At 40.8% G+C, this 19,626-nt stretch overlaps 1 protein-coding gene across 3 annotated transcripts in view; it reads right to left on the bottom strand.

Moving 5' to 3' along the window:
- Window positions 1-19,626, bottom strand: part of GRB10 (growth factor receptor bound protein 10) — a 147,036-nt gene that overhangs the window by 90,625 nt on the left and 36,785 nt on the right. For all 3 annotated transcript variants that reach the window (XM_054058562.1, XM_054058564.1, XM_054058563.1), the window contains exon 2: window positions 19,495-19,592. In XM_054058562.1, the coding sequence (XP_053914537.1) occupies window positions 19,495-19,545 (51 nt within the window). In that variant the 5' untranslated portion in view covers window positions 19,546-19,592. The remainder of the gene's footprint in view (window positions 1-19,494; window positions 19,593-19,626) is intronic.

Genomic DNA, 19,626 nt, shown 5'->3' with positions numbered 1-19,626 from the left:
GGCTGTAAAGACAGAGCAATAACCCTAGAGACCAGGCACAAACAAGCCCAGCTGGGGATTACAGAAGTAGCAAAGGCAGCAGTACATTATTCCCGACACACCACAGCACCTCTGATCCTTGGTGCCACGAATGACCAAGACCATGCAATAACCTGGCAGGGCACACAGACCTATTCACGCATTCATAGAACCCTCAGCAGACTTACCAGCCCATTATACAACAGCTATGAGAAACACAGAATACCAGGAATTAGCACAGGAAGAAGGAAAACTGACAGAGAGGACAGACCTGTGTCTATGGTCTAGGTCTCTGCAGCAGTAGAGAATTTGTTAAATGAATCACAGGAATTATATTACATCCCATGATACAGGAGAAGGCAGAAAGACTTGCCAGGCTGACCTTGGAGGAACTTCCGACCCCCATCTGGGTTTTCAATAACCCACTAACCAGAATGTCCTTCAATTCAGAAAAAAGCTAGGGGTTTGGACCCTGTTGCCAATACTGCAAACCCATAGGGCAGAAGGCCCAAATAAGTAAAGCGTTTCTTCTCCTACATCAAAGGGAAAAAATAGCTTCCTAAATACATGGACTGGCATAGTTATACAACACACTGCTATCGCTGAGCCAGAAAGTTATTTTTCTGCAGGTGCTTGAGATTTATTTTAAGGAGTATTACCAGTTACGTGGCTTGTCATTATCTGCATTGCAACTGCTACCAGGGAAGTATTGTTTCACACCCGAAATTAGTGTTACCTACTGGCCAGTTTCTTTTAGAAAAAAAAAAAAAGGGTAGCTCTTTACTGCTTCCAAAACAAATAAATGCACAAATAAACAAACAAACTTGATCTGCCAAGAGCTGGACCATGATTAGCAACCTCCAACAGTATGCAGTATCAGCACTTTATTCATAAGAAGTTTTCCTCCAGTAAGGCAGGACAGAGCATACCATGTTGGCTGACAGCGTCAGCAATGCACTTCTGCAGCATGCATACACGCTAGCGTTACAGATTCAACTTCTCTAGGCTGGTCTCTGCAAAAACTGGCATTAACAGGGTTTTCAACACTACTGCACTCAGAATTTGGCAGGAACTATGTCAAATTAAATTTCTCTCACTAGATGCAATGTTCTCTTAGTATAAACTAACCACTTTTGCAAGAATTTAGCTCTCTCCTACTACTCTGCACAGAGAAAATGGATAGTATATCCCACAGTGTGCACTTCTTGAACCAGACTGCTATTTATTATGGTAGAAGAAAATTCAGTGCATCATGGTTGCTGTCTTTTAATCAGCTAGCAAGGAGGGAATCCAACTGACAGGCTTAGAAATGCTAAAAGCTTTGTTCTATTTTTAATGAGACTAAAACCACTATGGCTGTTAGAGACAGTTTACACAGTTTACAGCTAAAATTAGGTCTTGAAATACAGAAGAGAAATAAATGCATAAGGTTCTCCGTGAAAGCAATCACTTCTTAGAGCTGTCTCCAGCTAGAAAGCACTTACAAAAATGAAGTTACGTTCCGATAAAATGTCTTTTTGCTTCTTTTTTAAAAACAAGCCAGGGTCCTTTTTATTTCTAACAAAACACCACTGAATAATTCAAGTTCATATTAGGAAATCCTTCACTGTAAAAAATTACGTGGTTTTTGGAAATTCTGTTTCTTCTGCTGGTGCCCACAGATCCTGATAATGTAACTTTAGCTTCTATTTAACCGTAAGTTTGCGTTTCCTAAAAGAAATCACTCTCACTGGTGAGGGATTGTCACTGACAAAGCCACCAAAACCTCAATTTACTGCATGTTCCAAGCTCTTTGGTTTTCGTCAATATTGACTCAACCAATAAAGTCTTTGAAAAATAAGTTTTCTGGGAGAGAAAACTGTATTTACCATTTAGAAATTAAATGGAAAAAGTGAGCTTGTTACCCTGAGAAAGCACACAGTAAACCGAAGTAATGTGTCATATTCCTCTTCTTTTTGAAGCCTTTTCAGTGAGGTTTTGCGTAACTCTCTTAAAGAACTGCCATTTAATAGAATACACCACTTAAACCGAGTTAAAAGCACAGCAAGGCCCTAACAAACCTAGTAATCCCTATGTGTTACCTTACAGTACTCGCACAATCTAAGGGAGTAATGCAAAACAATGATGCACTGTTGCTCGTGAAAACTTCAGCCTATTCAAGAATCCTTAGCAGGGTCACTTTCTGTGTCTTGTCCAAGTTTCTGAAGTGCATGTCCAAGTTTCATCATCAGAAAGATGAGAAAAACCATAATGGGAATATGTGTACCCAGGTGCTACAGAAAATTTCAGCATGTCCTGCACCTTCTAACATATCTGTCCATTCTGAGAAAATGCCTTCAAAATTTGGTTTATTGTAGCTTGCATTTAAAAAAAAAAAAAAAGAAAAAGAAAAAAAATCATCATATGTTCTTTCAGGAAAGTTGTAACACACAGGAAGAAGGCACAGGGTATTTGATCCTTTCCAACTCACTGCCCTCCCCATGCTCATCAGACTTGTGAAATACAAGGTAGCTCGTCTGTTCTACTTGGCATCAAAACCTCTGGTTATTATAGCAGTGCTGCTGGCCAGCTGCTTCCAAGAAGAGTGGCTTTGGAGGTCAGGTTTTGACAGCATTCCTGCACCAAGCGGAAGGGAGACATTCTGTGAACTGCCTTGGACAGTCTGTCCCAGTGCAGGCTAATGGTGCCCTGCATTAACCTTGGAAGGCTCAACGCTTGAAAGCATGACCAGGTGGACTCTGGGATGCGGCACTGCAGCAACACATTTGTGTGTCTTGGGCTAGGGGAGAACACAGAGAATGAAGATATTAGGTTGCAGGAATCACTATATCCATGTAAATGCATTCTCTTTAAGGACAGATATTAAAATCTTTATGCTTTGGGAAGCAGTAACCCCCGTCAGATAACCTGAATTACGTTGAGGTGTTTGCATGCCTATAGCTAAACATCACTGCTGAAAGTCCAACAAAGGAATGAAAGCATGTAACACACAGCAAAGGAGTTTATGCCATCTGAATGTAGGGCTGCTTTCTTAAAGGCAGTAGCACTTTTGTCTTCTCAATGGTTCAGATTCAAACTGAGGGTTTGAACAGGTTGAGAGGTGAAGAGGATTCTTCACAGCCCTCAGAGCTGATGAATAACAAACCTCTTGCAACACAAGAGTCTCTGTGCTCACATAGACCATTAAAATTCACCGGACATCAGTGAGCGAACTAACTCTCAGATTGCTAATGAAATTGTTCTCCAGGTCTTCAAACTGAAAACCTGATGAATTTCAAGCATCATTTTGAACTTCATATTCAAGTACATTTTGCTATGCTTACTTGCTTCAACTATCAGTAATATGGACCTTATCTCTCCACTTCCTAGCCAATTTGCTCAATTGCTGCAATTTAGGGTGTGCTTGATACCCCTCCCCTCCTTCCCTAAAGAGTGATCCTTGGCACTAGATAAGTAATTAACTAGGTCTAGAAATGGCTTTCCCATCAGATCAATCCCATGATCCTAGTTATACAGACCACACACCTTTCTGATTAGATAAAGAACTCTTTAGCTGTTACATGGGGCACTCTGCCCCAGAACTAATTGCCCACCTCAGACAGGGAGGTTTGTAGTTCAGGTGAGCTGCCTTCAGTTAGATACAGAACTAATGCTTCACACGTCTCCAGAAAAGCAAGTCTAAGAATCTCAGATATGCAGTAGAGATTTATACACCTCAGCTAACAGCTCCACAACTTATTAAAAAAAAAAAAGGCCAAACAAACCCACAGGAATCACACACACCTTGATTAACAATTCAGCATCAGATCTTGTACTGGAACAGACCATTGTGCTCTCCCCTAACCCAATGGAGGGTTCCACCCTCTCAGAGCAAATCAGTAATTTAATTTATGCAAATAAACTGATGGCATGTAAGAAATATTCTACAATAGACAGCTACTTAAAAAAAAACATTCTTGTGTACTCCTCACATAGCAGTAATAGGTTCCTTTTCAGTCCCACGGAAAACAAAAAAAAAAACCCCCACACCAACTACTACCAACAAAACAAGATGGCTGTATTTCTGCATTTCTTTCTTTAACTATGTTTGAATCTCATTTGACCTTCATAGTTTTAAGAAAGTCACATCACCACACCTTTCACACTGATGTTCAACACAGTTTTCCTACAAAAAGCCAACCAAACAATAGTGATGTTCTACCAAGATTTCATAAAGTTACTGCCCCCAAGTGCTAGCAACAGTTGGACAATGTTTTGAATATCAACTATGCCACACTGTTGCTTATGTACAAATTGTCAATTCACAACAGTTGGAATGAAAACAAAACAAACATTAAGCTAAGGCTAACAACAAAGATCATCCTGGATATTTCAGTGTGTCACAGTGTCTCATCCTTATTTCTCAAAATCAAAGAAACTTGCAGTATTTTCTACATCTTGAGAGATCTTATCAGAATATGAAAAACTAGTAAATAGTTTGACTATGGCAAAGTGCAAGTAGCTCAGAGGTAGCTTTTAGACTCAAAACTTCTCTCAGCACTCTGGATACTTTACCTGTCTCCATCTGATTTTCAAAAATCTAGGTACTATATGAAATATACTTAATTGTTACACTTGTTTCAGTATTAATAAATACATGTTTATACATATATCTATGTAAACATAACGGCTGTCATGTTTTCTTCTCCTTGAGGAAACAGAACTAATTGCAGGTTGCTCTACCAGTTATCCTGCATCAAGAAGATGGCATTATCAGAAAATTTTTACTGATTTAACATTCTCCAAAGGAGAAAATTTGCAAAACCTCATCAATTTGCATTTAAACAGTAACAGATTACATGTAAAGTTGCAAGCTGTTCCAGGAAAACCCAATACAAAGTGTAAATCTTTAATTTTTACACAAACTGGTACTTGGAAAAAACCCTGCTGGCTAAAAACAAGTATCTCAATCACTTCTTCATGCTTGGAAGGTTTTTGTTTGGTTTGGTTTTATAATTAGTTATCACAGCATAAGTGTGTCAAGTGACCGCTAGTTTTGCACAGCTTGTCCCCACTTTTTGCTAATGCCTACTGGACACACCCAACAAAGTTACCCACAGCACATCAGAACATACAGTGCAATGATTCAACATGGTTAGCACCAGCAGCTATTTTAATTCTGCACAAATCATCTGAATATTGGGCTATTTTAAGACCTCAAAAGACCAAAGTGTTTTCATAACTACCAGTATGCTACTGGAGGAAGGTCTGATGTGCCAAGTATTACCAAGATGGCACATGAAACAAAACAAGCAAACCACCCCAAGCAAACCTACCCAGGTACAGGGTCTCCAAATAGGGAAACATTTCAGAAATTACAAAACTGGTCAACCAGAAGAAAAGTTCAAGAAATCCCACTGTTACAATACTGCCATGGGTGCAGCATTTTATCATGCTGGCTTTAGCAATGCTGAAACACTACAGCTAATAACCATGAGAATGTTTCTGCAAATGGATTTCTACTGTTCACTCCAAGGAAGATGGGATGAAATCAGATGAGCTGCTAATCACTCAGTATTAAGGTGGCTTTAAAACACCTTTTTCTTATTTCCGCTTCCCTGAAACCACTGCTGAAGATGGGGGCAAGGGGGGGTAGGAAGAAATATGTGACTTGTTTACTTTGCAGCTCAAAGAGCTACACATGAGCAGCTACCATGCTTCAGCTGAGATGGGGATTAATTCAGGGGTGCAAGATGGTAACTTTTACAGCACAATTGTTATGTATTATACTGTTTCCTCTAGTTTTGAGCTATTCTTTCTAACCCAAAAACGCAGATCTATGGAATAAAAGTAGTTGAAAAGACTCTTGCTGAGATTAAAGTCAAACCAGAGATCAAAAAAAAAAAAAAAAGGAATCATAGGATGAGGAACAAAAGACAAAATCTTTCAACTAGGCTTCAGAAGCAAGCTGTGGATGAGAGAAACAAGCCACCTTCTGAATACAATTGAACTGAATAACTTTATTTATCTAGCTAAAACAAAAAAGTTAACAAGAAAGTTGTCCCAGGGCAAATTACCTGGGAGCTCATTAGTACACTACCATAACACTGACAGCACATGTGCAATCTTATATTCTAATAATGCATGGTATTGTATCAATACTCCAGAAGATTCTAGTGGGACAGTCAATGAGAAGTTTCTGGTCTTGTTGGTTTGTAACAATTTTGAGGACATAAAGGACTCCAGAAAAAAAAAAAAACAATATTGCAAAGAGATGTGCTTTTCAGCACATCTTTAGCGCACTTGGTTAACAACTTGTTCATGCCAGAAAAAAATATTTCATGCAGAAATTTCATCAGCATGCATGTAGGAAGGCCTTCTTCCCATCAAACTTGCGATACACTGCCCTGTAACTCTTTATAGACAGAAGCAGAGAAATGGGCACTCGGAAGTCTTAACTTGCACTCACCTTAGAGAACAGGCTCTAGAAGTGCCTCCAACCATAAGAGGCTTTAAGTTACTACCTCAAATGTTGAAGTTAATATTTGTTTTTAAAAATTCTGACTCTGTCATGAATTTAAAAAGAAAAAAAAACACATAAATTGAGTGTGGGTGTGGGCGGGTAAATATGCTCTAAGTTGCTTTGAAAATTGAGTATCTGCTACATTCAAGTGATCTAACACATCAACTGCAGTGATCTAAATAAGTACAAATACACATGAAACACCAAAGAACGAGTATGTAACATGATTCTAGAGATATCTTCTGCAGAAATCTTTCCAACAAGTCACGACAAGTGGACATGGCAGTGCAACCATAGCAACTTCTCCTAGCTTGCTAAGGGGTTCCTGCTTCGCTGCTAGTCAAGGAAAGATAATGCCAAGAAAGAGGCTCTGGAAGAAGGAGGCTATGCAGACAGGGAACAGGACAAAAGCACACAGAAAGACTGTGGAAAAAAGAGCTCATGGTACAATCTCTGTCTCCCGATGCCATCTTTTCCAAGATGTCCTCCAGAAAGAGGTAGTGATCTCCTTCCAGGAGGGTCAAGATGTCCTCTCTTAATCTCCCTCAGGCACTGCTCTCCGTAAGCCTGCATATGACCACTCAAGGAAATCCCGGGCACCTTAAGACCCCATCAGAGGGGTGGAAGAGACAGACTGTTTCCTTTCCATAGGCAGGAAACAGATATATTAGCATTGCCAGACTAGGCATAGTCACCTTACAATCAATAAAACATTTCATGCACGTCAAGGCTCACATCAGCCCTTACTTCCTGACCTGCACTGCCTCTTCACACTCCAGGCATAGGAGCATCATCTCTTCTGTGACAGGCCCTCAATGAAGAAGAAAGAGGAACGTCTGGCCAAGACTTCTAGCCCTTCTTGTCCATCTCCACCAAATGACTTGGAGCCAGGGGCACTCATGATCAAGGCATGGCAGCACCAGTCAGACCTGATGGCAGAAGCTTACTAGTCACTTAGGAAGGAGAAGCTTCCCCACACTGCCCCGAAGATGGTTCTGGGGTGATACAGCTGGCAGTGGGTTCTCAGAAAAGGCAGCATGGGAGACAGTCCACTTAGATGGAAACTCTGCAAGAGAGAGTTAGCATTCATGGAAAGTAGGAAGGTATCATGGCAGGAGACTAAGTACTAAGAGTTTGGCTGGGAAGCTACAAAGTTCAGAGGTGGGCCAGGAAACACCAGGGCCATTGGCTAGCACACCTAGGCTCTCCTTCGCTCTGTCACACTAGCAAGTACCTCGTTTCTCGTTTTCCACTTCAATACCCGTTTCCAGAAGAGGCATCCATCATCTTAGAAAAGATGAAAGCACATCTTGTGTCTTGCCTGCCAAACAAGTCCATTTTTGCAACCAGATGCATCGGACAAGGAGAAAATTCAGCTAAATCACATTTCTTACCCGCACGTGAGCAAACAGTGCAGTTCCACCTGTAGCCAGCACCGGATGCTACAAAGATTTCCAGAGTAAGTTGAAGGTAACTTCACATCACAAGTGATCAGTGAGGCAACCAGGGAAGCAGTCTGCTTGACTGGCAAGCTAACAAAGCCAACTCATGGGCAAAGAACTGGCTAGGGAGGTAGAGGCTGATGACAGCCTGATATCATGCTGAGATGAAGAGAACAAGGGCAAGCACAGGGAGCAGGACTACTAGCTGAATTACAGTTCTAGACTGCAGGAAAGCAGATTTTTCACTTGCCTAAGAATCTGCTTGCCAGGTTCCCACAGGAGACTGCTCTGAAGGATCACAGGGCACAGGACAGGCTGATCTCCCAGGAAAGCCTCCTCAAAGCTCAAGAACAGTGCATTTTGGCATGCAAGAAATCAAAGAGGAACACTAGAAAGACAGGGTGAATGGAGAAGCAGCTCATGCCCTCAGCTCAAATACTGAAATGCAAAGCAGTTTGAAGCAAGAAGGGGTTACACAGAAACAACACGGAGCTACTTCCCAAGCAGATTTTAAGAATAAGGAATGCTTCTATAGATAAGCAATCTTTTTACCACTGCTTATATTAGCCTTGTTAATGCTCAGTTGTGCACAAGACCCATCAGTGAAGGACACAAAAGTTTCCTTGCTTCTGTTTTTCCTAGTAAAGTTCATCCACACATCTCCCAGTTCTTTGAGTATAGCGTTAGCTATCTAAGGGACTGAACCATTACTAACAGCAAAAGAAGGTTATGGATCACAAAGCTAACTGGACCAGCTCCCGGGGACCAGATGGGATTTATTAGAAGGTGCTAAGGAAGCTGGCCAATACCCCTGCAAGGCTGTTCCTCCTTATCTTCAAAAAACAAGTCACTAATTAGAGAAGGATCCTCATGACTGCAGAGACAAAAATCACACTGGTTCTCAAAATGGGCAAGGATGAGGATATGAGGAAACAGAAGCTGGTCAGCCTTGCCCAGTTTCTTGGAAGACTATGAAGCATGTCTTCCTGGAATGCATTACCAGTCACACAAAGGACAAAAAACCCCAAAAACAAAAAAAACCACAACTGGCAAACCTATGCTAGCTGTTCCAAAGAACAGTCATACCTGACATTGCAGCTCACAGTTCTATACTGTTTACATGTCTCAAGAAACCAAAATACACAAATCATGGATCACTGTGGTGCTTTTTGACTTCCTCATACAGTTGCATATATTAGGTTCTTCAATTATGCAGTTAGAATTTTACAATATAGGACAATCTTCTGGAATTTTAGAATATTTAATGATTTTCATCAGAGAAGTAGGCACCTAATCTGAACTCCCTGTAGCCCAAAGCAATCTGCCTCAGACACAACTGAAGACTGTAGAAAAGTTAACTGCAAACTTCAGAAGGACCTACTCCAACAGCTCAAAATTCATCAAAAATACTTCTTTGCCTCCACTAAAGTATCAGTTTTACAAAAACCCACATGACCTGAAATAATGGTCTGTCAGTCTCCTACACTAATAGCTTCAAGAACTTCTTCAAGAAAGGTGCCAACACCACTTTGTCAGAAACCCCCGTCCTAAACTGTGCTGAAGTATTCAGTATTCTGGGGAACTTGCCAGCATGACAGTATTTACTGTATGACTAATATGCATTAATGAAGCACAAATGGACAACTATTTACTTGTGCTAATAACTAAAGCGCTTTATTAGAGCTAAGGCCTCTAGCACGAAGGATTGCCAGGTTCCCCCACTTGCCAAAATTATGTCACAAAATGGAGCCAGTGTGTAAGACATCAAGAGCCACAGCCAGCATGTTGTAGAGTCTTAAGTCATTGTGTAATGTTCAGCTTGCAAAGGACAAGTATGCTCCAAAACCACTGGCTGTTTCCGAGGGCTTGTCTTTCATTGTAGAGGCTAGAATTTCAAATATGCACACTGGTTTACCAGTACACAAGCCAAAGCTATCTTAAAATAGCAGTAAAGCCTGAGAGCTTTGCTGAGCATTTGTGTTCTACCTTTGATAGCTTCTTACTCTTTCAAAACCACAAAGAAAAACACTGTATCTTAATGCCTCAGATTAAAATATCAATACTATCTAGCATAAAAGGGCATTAATACCAATAATCTGGTCCTTGCTACATTAAGGATTCCTGAAAGCTGATCAATTTGGTAAAATTCCATCCCAAGAAAGCAAAGCCAATCCTTAAAGAAAAAAGTCTTTCTTCTCCGCTGTACTCTCCATTCCCACATCTCCATGCAGGGAAAGTACCTGTGACTCTAGGAATGAAAGACACACCTGAAAAGTAGCAGAGTTTTGTGGGAACCTAGGGAGAAGTTTTAAAAGAGTATTTCAGACTGCATTATATTAGAAACCAAATGAAAAATTCTTACAGGATCTAAAAGAAGCAGGTAAAGACTCCTTTCAGTCATAGCTAACGCAAGGCAGACTTGGTATTTTTGCAAAAATAGGGATGAATGTAAGTGGCACATCCACCATCTAAATGATGGTGAGTTTAGGCTATCCATTCTCATTTGCATCAGCAACTTCAGTTCAGGATTCAACTGCAGCACTATGACTAGGTGGTCTGCAAGTGTAGAAAAATTATCTCTGCCATGAGACACCACATTACTAACAATGAGGTATGGAAACTGTACCCACAGTTTCTTTTTAGAAACAGAAGAATTCTCCTCTCAGAGTTGATGACATTTTAACAACTTCATGCAGAATCACAGGGTTTTGGTAATGGGGGTGTTTGGGGTTTCCCCAAGTCCTTTTTAAACTTATAAAAAAAGAGGAAATCTTAAGTGATTATGAAATGCTGTCCTTACTTTGATCAGTCTCCTTTTATGCCGTGTAAGGCAAGAAAATCCACTGGGCATAAATTTTAGCAAGATGTGTATCTAGATATATTTCTTGGAAATACTCAAGTAGAAGACAACATTGTTTCTCTGTTTTTTTCCTAGGACAGAAAAGGCCTGCTAAGCCAACTGGCATGGACATCAACACTAAGAATTATCTGAGCCACAGCACTTTCTTGAAAAGTGACATTTCCAAATGCACAGCAATTTTATCATCCTCTTAAAAAAAAAAAATCTTCTCCAGTGATTATTATTTACTGATATGTAGAGCGAAGAACATCTGTAGGAGGAAGATCCATTAAAAACACTCCCCCAACCTATCACTAACATAATTCCAGTTGACTGTAACAAAGCCAATTCCAATTTAAGAAAAAAAAAAAAACAACAAAACACAAACACTTTCCTTCTCTTAAATTCCAAGCTTCTATTCTCTTATATTTACACAGACGTTTAAAGCATGAAGCTGCCTTAAGACTAGTCCATCAGCTCCTCTCAAGCAAGAGCTGTTACTAACATGAAAGCATTCAGACTGGTAATTCTCCAAAATAACCAGTGGGTAAACAGCTTGTTAAATATCTACTCTGGAAAGGATCTTATTAATAAGAATTCAAAATGCAGGATTTAGTTTGGTGCTATATACTGCTAAACTGATAGTTACCATTACTTCAGGATAGCCTCATGAACTTTTGTGAGAAAACACCAGAAAATGGCTTGTTTTTACCAACAAGGATGATTTTACTATCTGCAAGGCATCTTAAAAGTCACACACAAGTCCGAACCCAGAGAGATTCATAGCTTTTGGTGCTCACAAGATCAATGAATGATTGAGGTTTTAAGGAACCTCTGGGCATCAGCTGGTCCCAGTCGTTTACTCAAGCAGGGCCACCTACAGCCAGCTGCCTGAGACTGTGTCCACATGCCTTTGGAATATCTCCAAGGATGGAGATTCCATCACCCCTCTGGGCAACCCATGCGAGTGGTCAGTCGCCCTCACAGTGAAACAGCATTGCCCAATGTTCAGAGGGAGCCTCCTGTGTTTCAGTTTGTGCTTATTGCCTCTTGTCCTGTCACTGGGCACTACTGAAGAGAGCCTGGCTCTGTCCTCTTTGCATCTGCTTTTCAGGTATTTATATACATTCATAAGATCCCCCCTCAGCGTCACCTCAAGTAAAATGTAGTAAACTGTAGTTTTAAACATGCATGGAAACTAGAGCTAAATCAAGAGACAAATTTAAGAGACAACTTGTATTTAATGACACAGCAAGACTAAAAGAGAGGCTCAACCTACTGTTCAAGGATGAGCATGAAACGATTAGCAGGAAGATGCAAAATTAACCTTTACTTGTTATTTCCGCATTTGATTTGCAACATTTACATTGTTTCCTCACCACTATTAGTAGTAATGTAAGTAGTAAATGGTATGACTGACCATTAGAGTTCTTAAAGTCTTCTTTTTTTGGTGGGTTGAAACATCTTATATAATTTTGGACCTAGCCATTTGAAATTTCTTGCTTATATTCCCCTCGAAAACCAACCTCATGCTTAGCCAACCAGCTTTGGCATAAATTAGAATACAAAAGTAGAAGTGCAAACAGTCAAGCACAGACTTTCAATTGGAATTGTAGAGAGGCAAACCAGTACAGCAGAAAGAGCAACTGGTAGGTATTTCTTGTAATAAGTGAAACTGTAACCTATTGCATAATAGTTTAGAGTGAGATACAAATTTTCTTGATATTATTTTGCTGCATATACAATATTCTGATGACACGTGCTAGTAGGGGCACATACATTTCCCAATGGCCTCTTTTAAGAGGCAAGCACGCTTCTATTTTGATATTAGTAAAAACAACTGCTTTTGTAACAATTTTTAAAACAGATTTATTTCCAAGAAAAATAGAGCACAGAAATCCATCTCCAGTCGCTCTTCAACAAAAACTACCAAACAGCTCTTATCTGTAAAAAGCATTTGCAGTTTGCACTCCGGGAGACAGATTTTGTAATTTCATATTGAAGGCAACATGTCTTGTAAAAGCATTTGCTAGTGTTCTCACTGCTTTGTACTCTATGTCTGCAGCAGCCCATCAACCCTCTACACGACATACATGTAAACTGCTAAAGCAAGAGCATCTTCAGCAAAATATCTGTTGACTAACACCATATTTCACAAATCTGATGACTTTCTGCATTGGCAGTAGCAACATTTCAGCTTCATTTCTTCATACAATATGTAGAAGGATGACACAATGCAATAAACTCTTTGGTGTTTCTTCACTCAGCTACACTCAACAACTTTGAAAGCCTGCTTGCACACTCTGGTCCATCCATATTGCCCAGCTGGCATGGAAAACAGGAACTCTGAGATGATCTATTCAAGTAGCATTCCTATACATTTAAGTCTAATGAGAATAAGTTTAGCTACTGTTTATCTTGAAACTTAAAATATCTTAAGAAAGACTAGATCTCCATAGTCTTGATAAACAATTGTCAATAGCTAAGTTAAGGAAGATTTTTCAAAACTTGTCAGGGAGATTGAGTGCCAAAATACAGCTCTTCACAGCCCTTTCCACACAGGTTTTCAGTTTACTTGGATACAAATTCTGCAACCGATTCTTTTTCATGCTGCATTTTTAAGGACTAAAGATGTTATTCACACAACCACAGAAAACAGCATGTGTACCTATATTAAAACTGAGTATCAGACACTTCAATTCCAAACTGGCAGACAAAAGACTAAGTCATATAGAATCACAGAATGGTTTGAGTAGGAAGGGACCTTAAAGATCATCTAGTCCCACCCCCTCTGCCATGGGCAGGGACACCACCACTAGATCAGGCTGCCCAAGGCCCCATCCAACCTGGCCTTGAACACCTCCAGGGATAGGCAAACACAACTTCGCTTGGCAATCTGTTCCAGTGCCTCACCACCCTCATTGCAAAGGATTCCTTCTGAATGTCTAGTCTGAATCTTCCCCTCTCCGATTTTTAGTCATTTCCCCTAGTCCTATCACTACATGCCTTAGTAAAACGTCCCTCCTCAGCTTTTTCATGCACCCCTTCAGGTGCTGGAAGGTCGCTACAAGGTCTCCTCGGAGCCTTCTCTTCTCCAGGCTAAATAACCCCAACTCTCTCAGCCTATCCTCGTATGGGAGGTGCTCCAGCCTTGTAGTTCTCCTCTGGACTCATTCCAACAGTTCCATATCCTTCTAATGCTGAAGATTCCAGAACTGGACACAATAATCCAGGTGGGGTCTCACAAGAGGAAAACAGAGGGGGAGAATCACCTCCCTCAACCTGCTGGCTATGCTTTGACGTTTCTGGGCTGCAAGCGCACACTGCCACCTCATGTCGAGCTTCTCAAGAATAAGCACTCCCAAGTCCTTTTCTGCAGAACTGCTCTCAACCACATCAACCCCTACCCTGTACTGAAACCACAGACTGCCCCGATCCAGGTGTAGGACCTCACACTTAGCCTTGTTGAACCTCATGAGATTCACACAGGCCCACTTCTCCAGCCCATCCGGGTCCCTCTGGATGACATCCCACCCTTTCAGTGTGACAACTACACCACTCAGCTTGGTGTCATTTGCAAACTTTCTGAGGGGGCACTCGATCTCACTGTCTATATATCATCGATGACATTATTAAACAGCACTGGTCCCAGCATGGACCCTTGAGGGACACTACTGGTCGCAGACCTCCATCTGGAAATTGAGCCATTAACCACTGCTCTCTGAATATGACCATCCAATCAATTTCTTATCCACCAAACAGTCCACCCATCAAATGCATATCTCTCCAATTTAGACAGAAGGATGTTGGGGGGGACCATGTCAAAGGCTTTACAGAAGTCCAGACAGATCACATCCGTTGGTTTTCTGGTGTCCACTGCTGTGGTCACCCCATCATAGGAAGCCACTAGGTTGGTCAGACAGGACTTGCCCCTGGTGACACCATGCTGGCTGCCAACAATCACCTCCCCCTCCTCCATGTGCTTTACCATAACTTCTAGGAGGATCTGCTCCATGATCTCCCCAGGCACAGAGGTGAGGCTGACAGGTCAATAGTTCCCAGGGTCATCTTTTCTACCCTTTTTAAAACTGGGGACAATGTTACCCTTCTTCCAGTTACCAGGGACTTCTCCTGGCTGCCATGATTTTTCAGATATTTCACAGAGTGGCTTGGCAACCACATCAGCCAATTCCCTCAGGACTCTGGGACGCACTCCATCAGGTCCCACGGACTTATATATGTGCAGGTTCCTCAGGTGTTCACAAACCTGATCCTCCTCGACTGCTGGAGAGGCTTTACCCTCCTGGTCACAATCTTGTTGTCCACTGACCCAGGAGGGGTGAGAAGAGCAGTTGTCAGTGAAGACTGAGGAAAAAAAGCTGTTGAGAGCCTCAGCCTTCTCCTTATCTGTTGATATGAGGTCACCATTTTCTTCCATCAACGGGAATATGCTCTTCAGCTTTTCTTTTCTGATTGATGTACCTGTACAAGTCCTTCTTGTTAGTCTTCACTTTCCCTGCCAAGTTCAGCTCCAGCTGCCCCTTGGCCTTCCTGACCCCATCCACACAGTACCAGGCAGCATCCATGTACTCTTCGCAGGTTAACTGTCCCTGCTTATATTGTCTGTGCAGTTCTCTCTTGGTTTTCAGTTTGACCAGCAGGTCTCAACTCAGCCATGCTGGTCTCTTCCCTTCCTGGACTGATGTCCTATATATGGGGACTGAGTGCTCTTGTGCTTCATGGAAAGCATCGTTAAGTATTTGCCAGCTCTGTTCTGCCACCTTGTCCCTGAGGCCAAGGGCTCCTACTGGACTATAACTCCTTGAAGAGCTGGAAGTCTGCTTTCCTGAAATTTAGGGTGCTGACTACATTCCTTGCCTGTCCCATATCCCTCTGAACCTTGAACTCCACCAGTGCGTGATCACTGCAGCCCAGGCTGCCTCCAAACTTGACGTCACTGATGAATTCGTTTGTATTGGTGATCATCAGGTCCAGTACTGAATCGCCTTGGGTGGGGGTGTCTATTAGCTGAATTAAGAAATTATCCTTAATGCAATCTAGGAGTCCCCTGGACTGCCTACAGCTTGCTGTGCCTCTTTTCCAGTGTATGTCAGGGTGGTTGAAGGCCCCAGTAGGACAAGAGCTTGTGAGCATGAAGCCTCCTGTAGCTGAAGGAAAAAGGCTACATCAATTGGCTCTCCTTAATCAGGTGGCCTGCAGTACACATCAACCAAAAGGTTCCTTTTGCTGCCTTGGTGTTTTGTTCTGACCCACAAGCTTTCAACCAGTTCATGGCTACTCTTCAAAGACGGCTCTTCACACTACCCATTTCCTGATATGGACGGCAATACCTCCCCCTCCACCTTTCCAGTTTGTGCCTTCTGAACAGCCTGTAGCCATCAATAGCCACTCTCCAGTCATGGAATTCATCGCACCGAGTTTCAGTGATGGCAAGCAGATCATAGTTTAAGAGACATCTAGATTTCATAGGGTTTAGGCTTATGGCATCCACCACACTAACTCTGAATTAGAAATATAAGTATCTTCCCTTTTTTACTGCTAAAGCAGAAACCCTCTCTGAACACTTAGCCAAAGCAAACAAATCCTGAAAAAAAAAAAAAAAAAAAAAAAGACGACCTCCAAAAGGGTCTTCTAATTTATTGTAACATTTCATGGAAAATGGGGATCAAAGCTGGTATACTAAAATCTGCAGAACTTGTACCTCGTTGTCCCTCCAGCTGAAGGCAAAGAAATTTGACTGTTGCAGTATGAGTGCTACATCTTCACGTCCACAAATCTGACATCATTATAAGAAGAGGCTTTTATTCAATAGCTAGCCTCTAACTGATTGATTCTATCAGGTATTTATTTCTCTGCTCTTGAAGGGCACAAAGCTTCTCAAGCATGATGTGCAATACTCTGCTCACTTATCTGGTGAAGAGTACCATTAGCAATCCTGGAAACCATAGCTCTGTATGTGTAGGAGAAGGCACCTTCCATTTTCTCCCTATTTTGTGATCAAGTGCTTGTAGTGCATTTTACGTCAAGTTGGAATATGAGTATGACATGAACAAGCCCCTTCTCTAATAAGAACTCACTTCTCTGAAAACAAACTCTATCAATAATTAATAGTCATGCCTGCATCTTGGTTATAAGAATACAAACAAAGGCAGAAAGGAGAAGATGAACACAACATTCCTGCATGCCTAGATTTTATCTGAGAGAAAAAAAAATCTTTTTGTTATTTATGTCATTGAGACTTGCACCATTCATGCATCAAAGGGTTAAAGAACTAAATCTTCCCCGAGAGTTCAAGTCACTGTGCATACTGTTGTGACTACAGATTGCAAAAGAACGGAAACACAGTAAATCATCCCATTTTTTCTGAGAAATTCTGGGACTATGTTCTGAATTTCCAGGAACAGAAGACAAACACTGCCAACTCTCACTGCCGGATTTTTATTGAAGAGTTTGAGAATTTGGAAAGGGCTCCTGAAAGCCACTAAAAGGTAGTATTGATTTTTTCCACAAAGCTAGAGATTGTTTATATGAGAATGCACTCAGTGTGACTGGTTTATGTGGTAACTCCTGAGAAAGTTAGGTGTGTTTTTTTTTTAAAAAAGGTTCTTAAACAAGACCCAAAAGCTCCTAAAAGCAGCAAGCATTACAAACAGAGCCCAGTAAGAAAATAAGAGATCTGTACCTGGCCCATCTACCCCAAAACAGAAAAAGGAAGGGTAGAAGGAGGGGTGGCAACAAGGTATCCTAATCGATATTCTGTAGTACATATTCAACTATCTAGGTTCTCTTTTCACTTGCTGTCTGCTTTGAACATAATCCCAAACTCCAATGCATCAATTTATTCTAAACACTGAAGTTACAGCATTAAAGTCCCAATCTTGGTGACACTGGAGGAATGTTCTCTATAGCCCTCCATTCATATTAAGTCAAAAAATGTACTGAAAAAATAGAATACTTCTTCACACTCTAATCTATAGCATATTTAGTTTTGCCTTCTTTCAGCCCTTTACCAACACAATACTGGCACTGTAGCCAAATTTGAAAGACAAGTTGATGAAAGCTTCTAAGTCAGATTTAGCAGGGGTGGAAAAACAGATGTTCAGGGGTTTTATAATGTGAACTTCACTTCTGACAGAAGGCACAGTAGTTGTGAATGGGCTTCCAAAGCTAGTTTTTAACCAATTACAAGCACTTAGGATAGTTAACACACAGTAAGCTATGACCAAAAATGATTTATTAACAGGGAGTCACTTTCGCACTGTCTTAAGTTACCCATGTTGCTTTGACACTTCTAGTCTGTTGACTGCTTTAGACTAAAAGCAGATTTTCTACAGGGTTTGTAAGAGCAAGGGGAAGTACCAAGGTGGATTCACATTCTTACTGCTTATGAACCACTAAAGATACTATTTTCATGAGAAAGTCTGACATCCAGTAAAGTACTCGCAGCTCAAAAATAACTGCCTACAATGTCAAGTTTCCCTTATGTAGCTCTCCACTCCCTCAGCTTCGCATCATGAATCAGATGATGTTCTAAAGGAATTGGAAGCATAATTTCACAGTGCATCAAAATTATGAAGTCCAGGCACATCTATTAACACAGTCTTAATATCAGAGATCCAAGTATCATAACAGATTTTCAAGACACCAGATTTCTCGAAGTCCATTCTATTTTCATAGCTGCAAAAGCAGTTAAAGGAACTGTTAGGTTTTTTTGTTATCAGGAAAAACATTCAGGTGCATTCAACTGACAATTCAGCATATATTAGCATTAGTCTTTAAATTATTTTGAAGTTTCCTGTTGGGGAAAATAACAGAACTTGGCAGATTACAAAACAGATGTATAAATCCCAAAGAGGTTTGTTGAGGATTTTTTTTTTTCTTTTCAAATAAAGTAGCATGACTATAGTAATCACTACCAGTAGAGCTTCCCTTGGGAGAAAGGGAAAAAGGTTTCGGTGTCATATGATATTCTCTTTAATTACTTGTCTATCCGTAGAGCTCAAAATTATAACTGAATCCTTACGGTGGTAAGCACACTATGAAAAAGGGCAAAAAACAGTTCATGCCCAAAATAACAAAACTGCAGTTCCACCAAAAAAAAAAAAAAAAAAGAGCATGCATTATGCCAACACAACTGCCTGGGGATAAAAAAAAGAAGAAAACTTCTTGTGCATTTTTGCCTAACACCTTTGAATTAAGGGTTCTGGATTTTTTTTTTAAGTATATTCTTCATAATATGCCATACTGGCTGCTTAGATACAGCATAAGGACTCAAAAAACATAGAATCTAACCAAGTGTAAAATCTCTGCCTTTGTTCCTACAAATACAGCATTCAGTGAACATTGATACTTTTTGGTATAAGGCATTTCACTGGCATTGCAGCTTGCCAATTTTATTTTTTATTTAAGAGTGCCTTTGCTCAAATATGAACTGGCTATTTTCAGTACAGGTATGAAATCTTAACCAATATATATTAGTGACTGTATTTTCTCAGCAGCAGGTCTTGAATACAGGATGGTAACAGAGGCTCTGTTCCCAAACATTAGCAAAACCCAGAGAATTGCCAGACAGCTATTAGCAGTTTGATGAAAAGCTTGAACGCACAATCAATCACTGGCACACAGCAATATGATGCTACAAGCTGACAGGAACATGCAATTTTATAACTTACTATCCGATAAGGAAGATGTAAAAAGGAGTCTGGGCAGCCAGCTAAAGCCATTTGTTCCTTCAAATTTTCTTCAAATTACATCTACTGTTTCACAGGACCTGCAGAGTACAAACAAACTGTCAGAAACCATAC

Source organism: Cuculus canorus, chromosome 2, assembly GCF_017976375.1.
Source record: "Cuculus canorus isolate bCucCan1 chromosome 2, bCucCan1.pri, whole genome shotgun sequence".
NCBI classification, from domain to species: Eukaryota; Metazoa; Chordata; class Aves; order Cuculiformes; family Cuculidae; genus Cuculus; species Cuculus canorus.
Note: the sequence above shows the minus strand (reverse complement) of the source record. Positions and strands in the feature narration are given on the sequence as shown.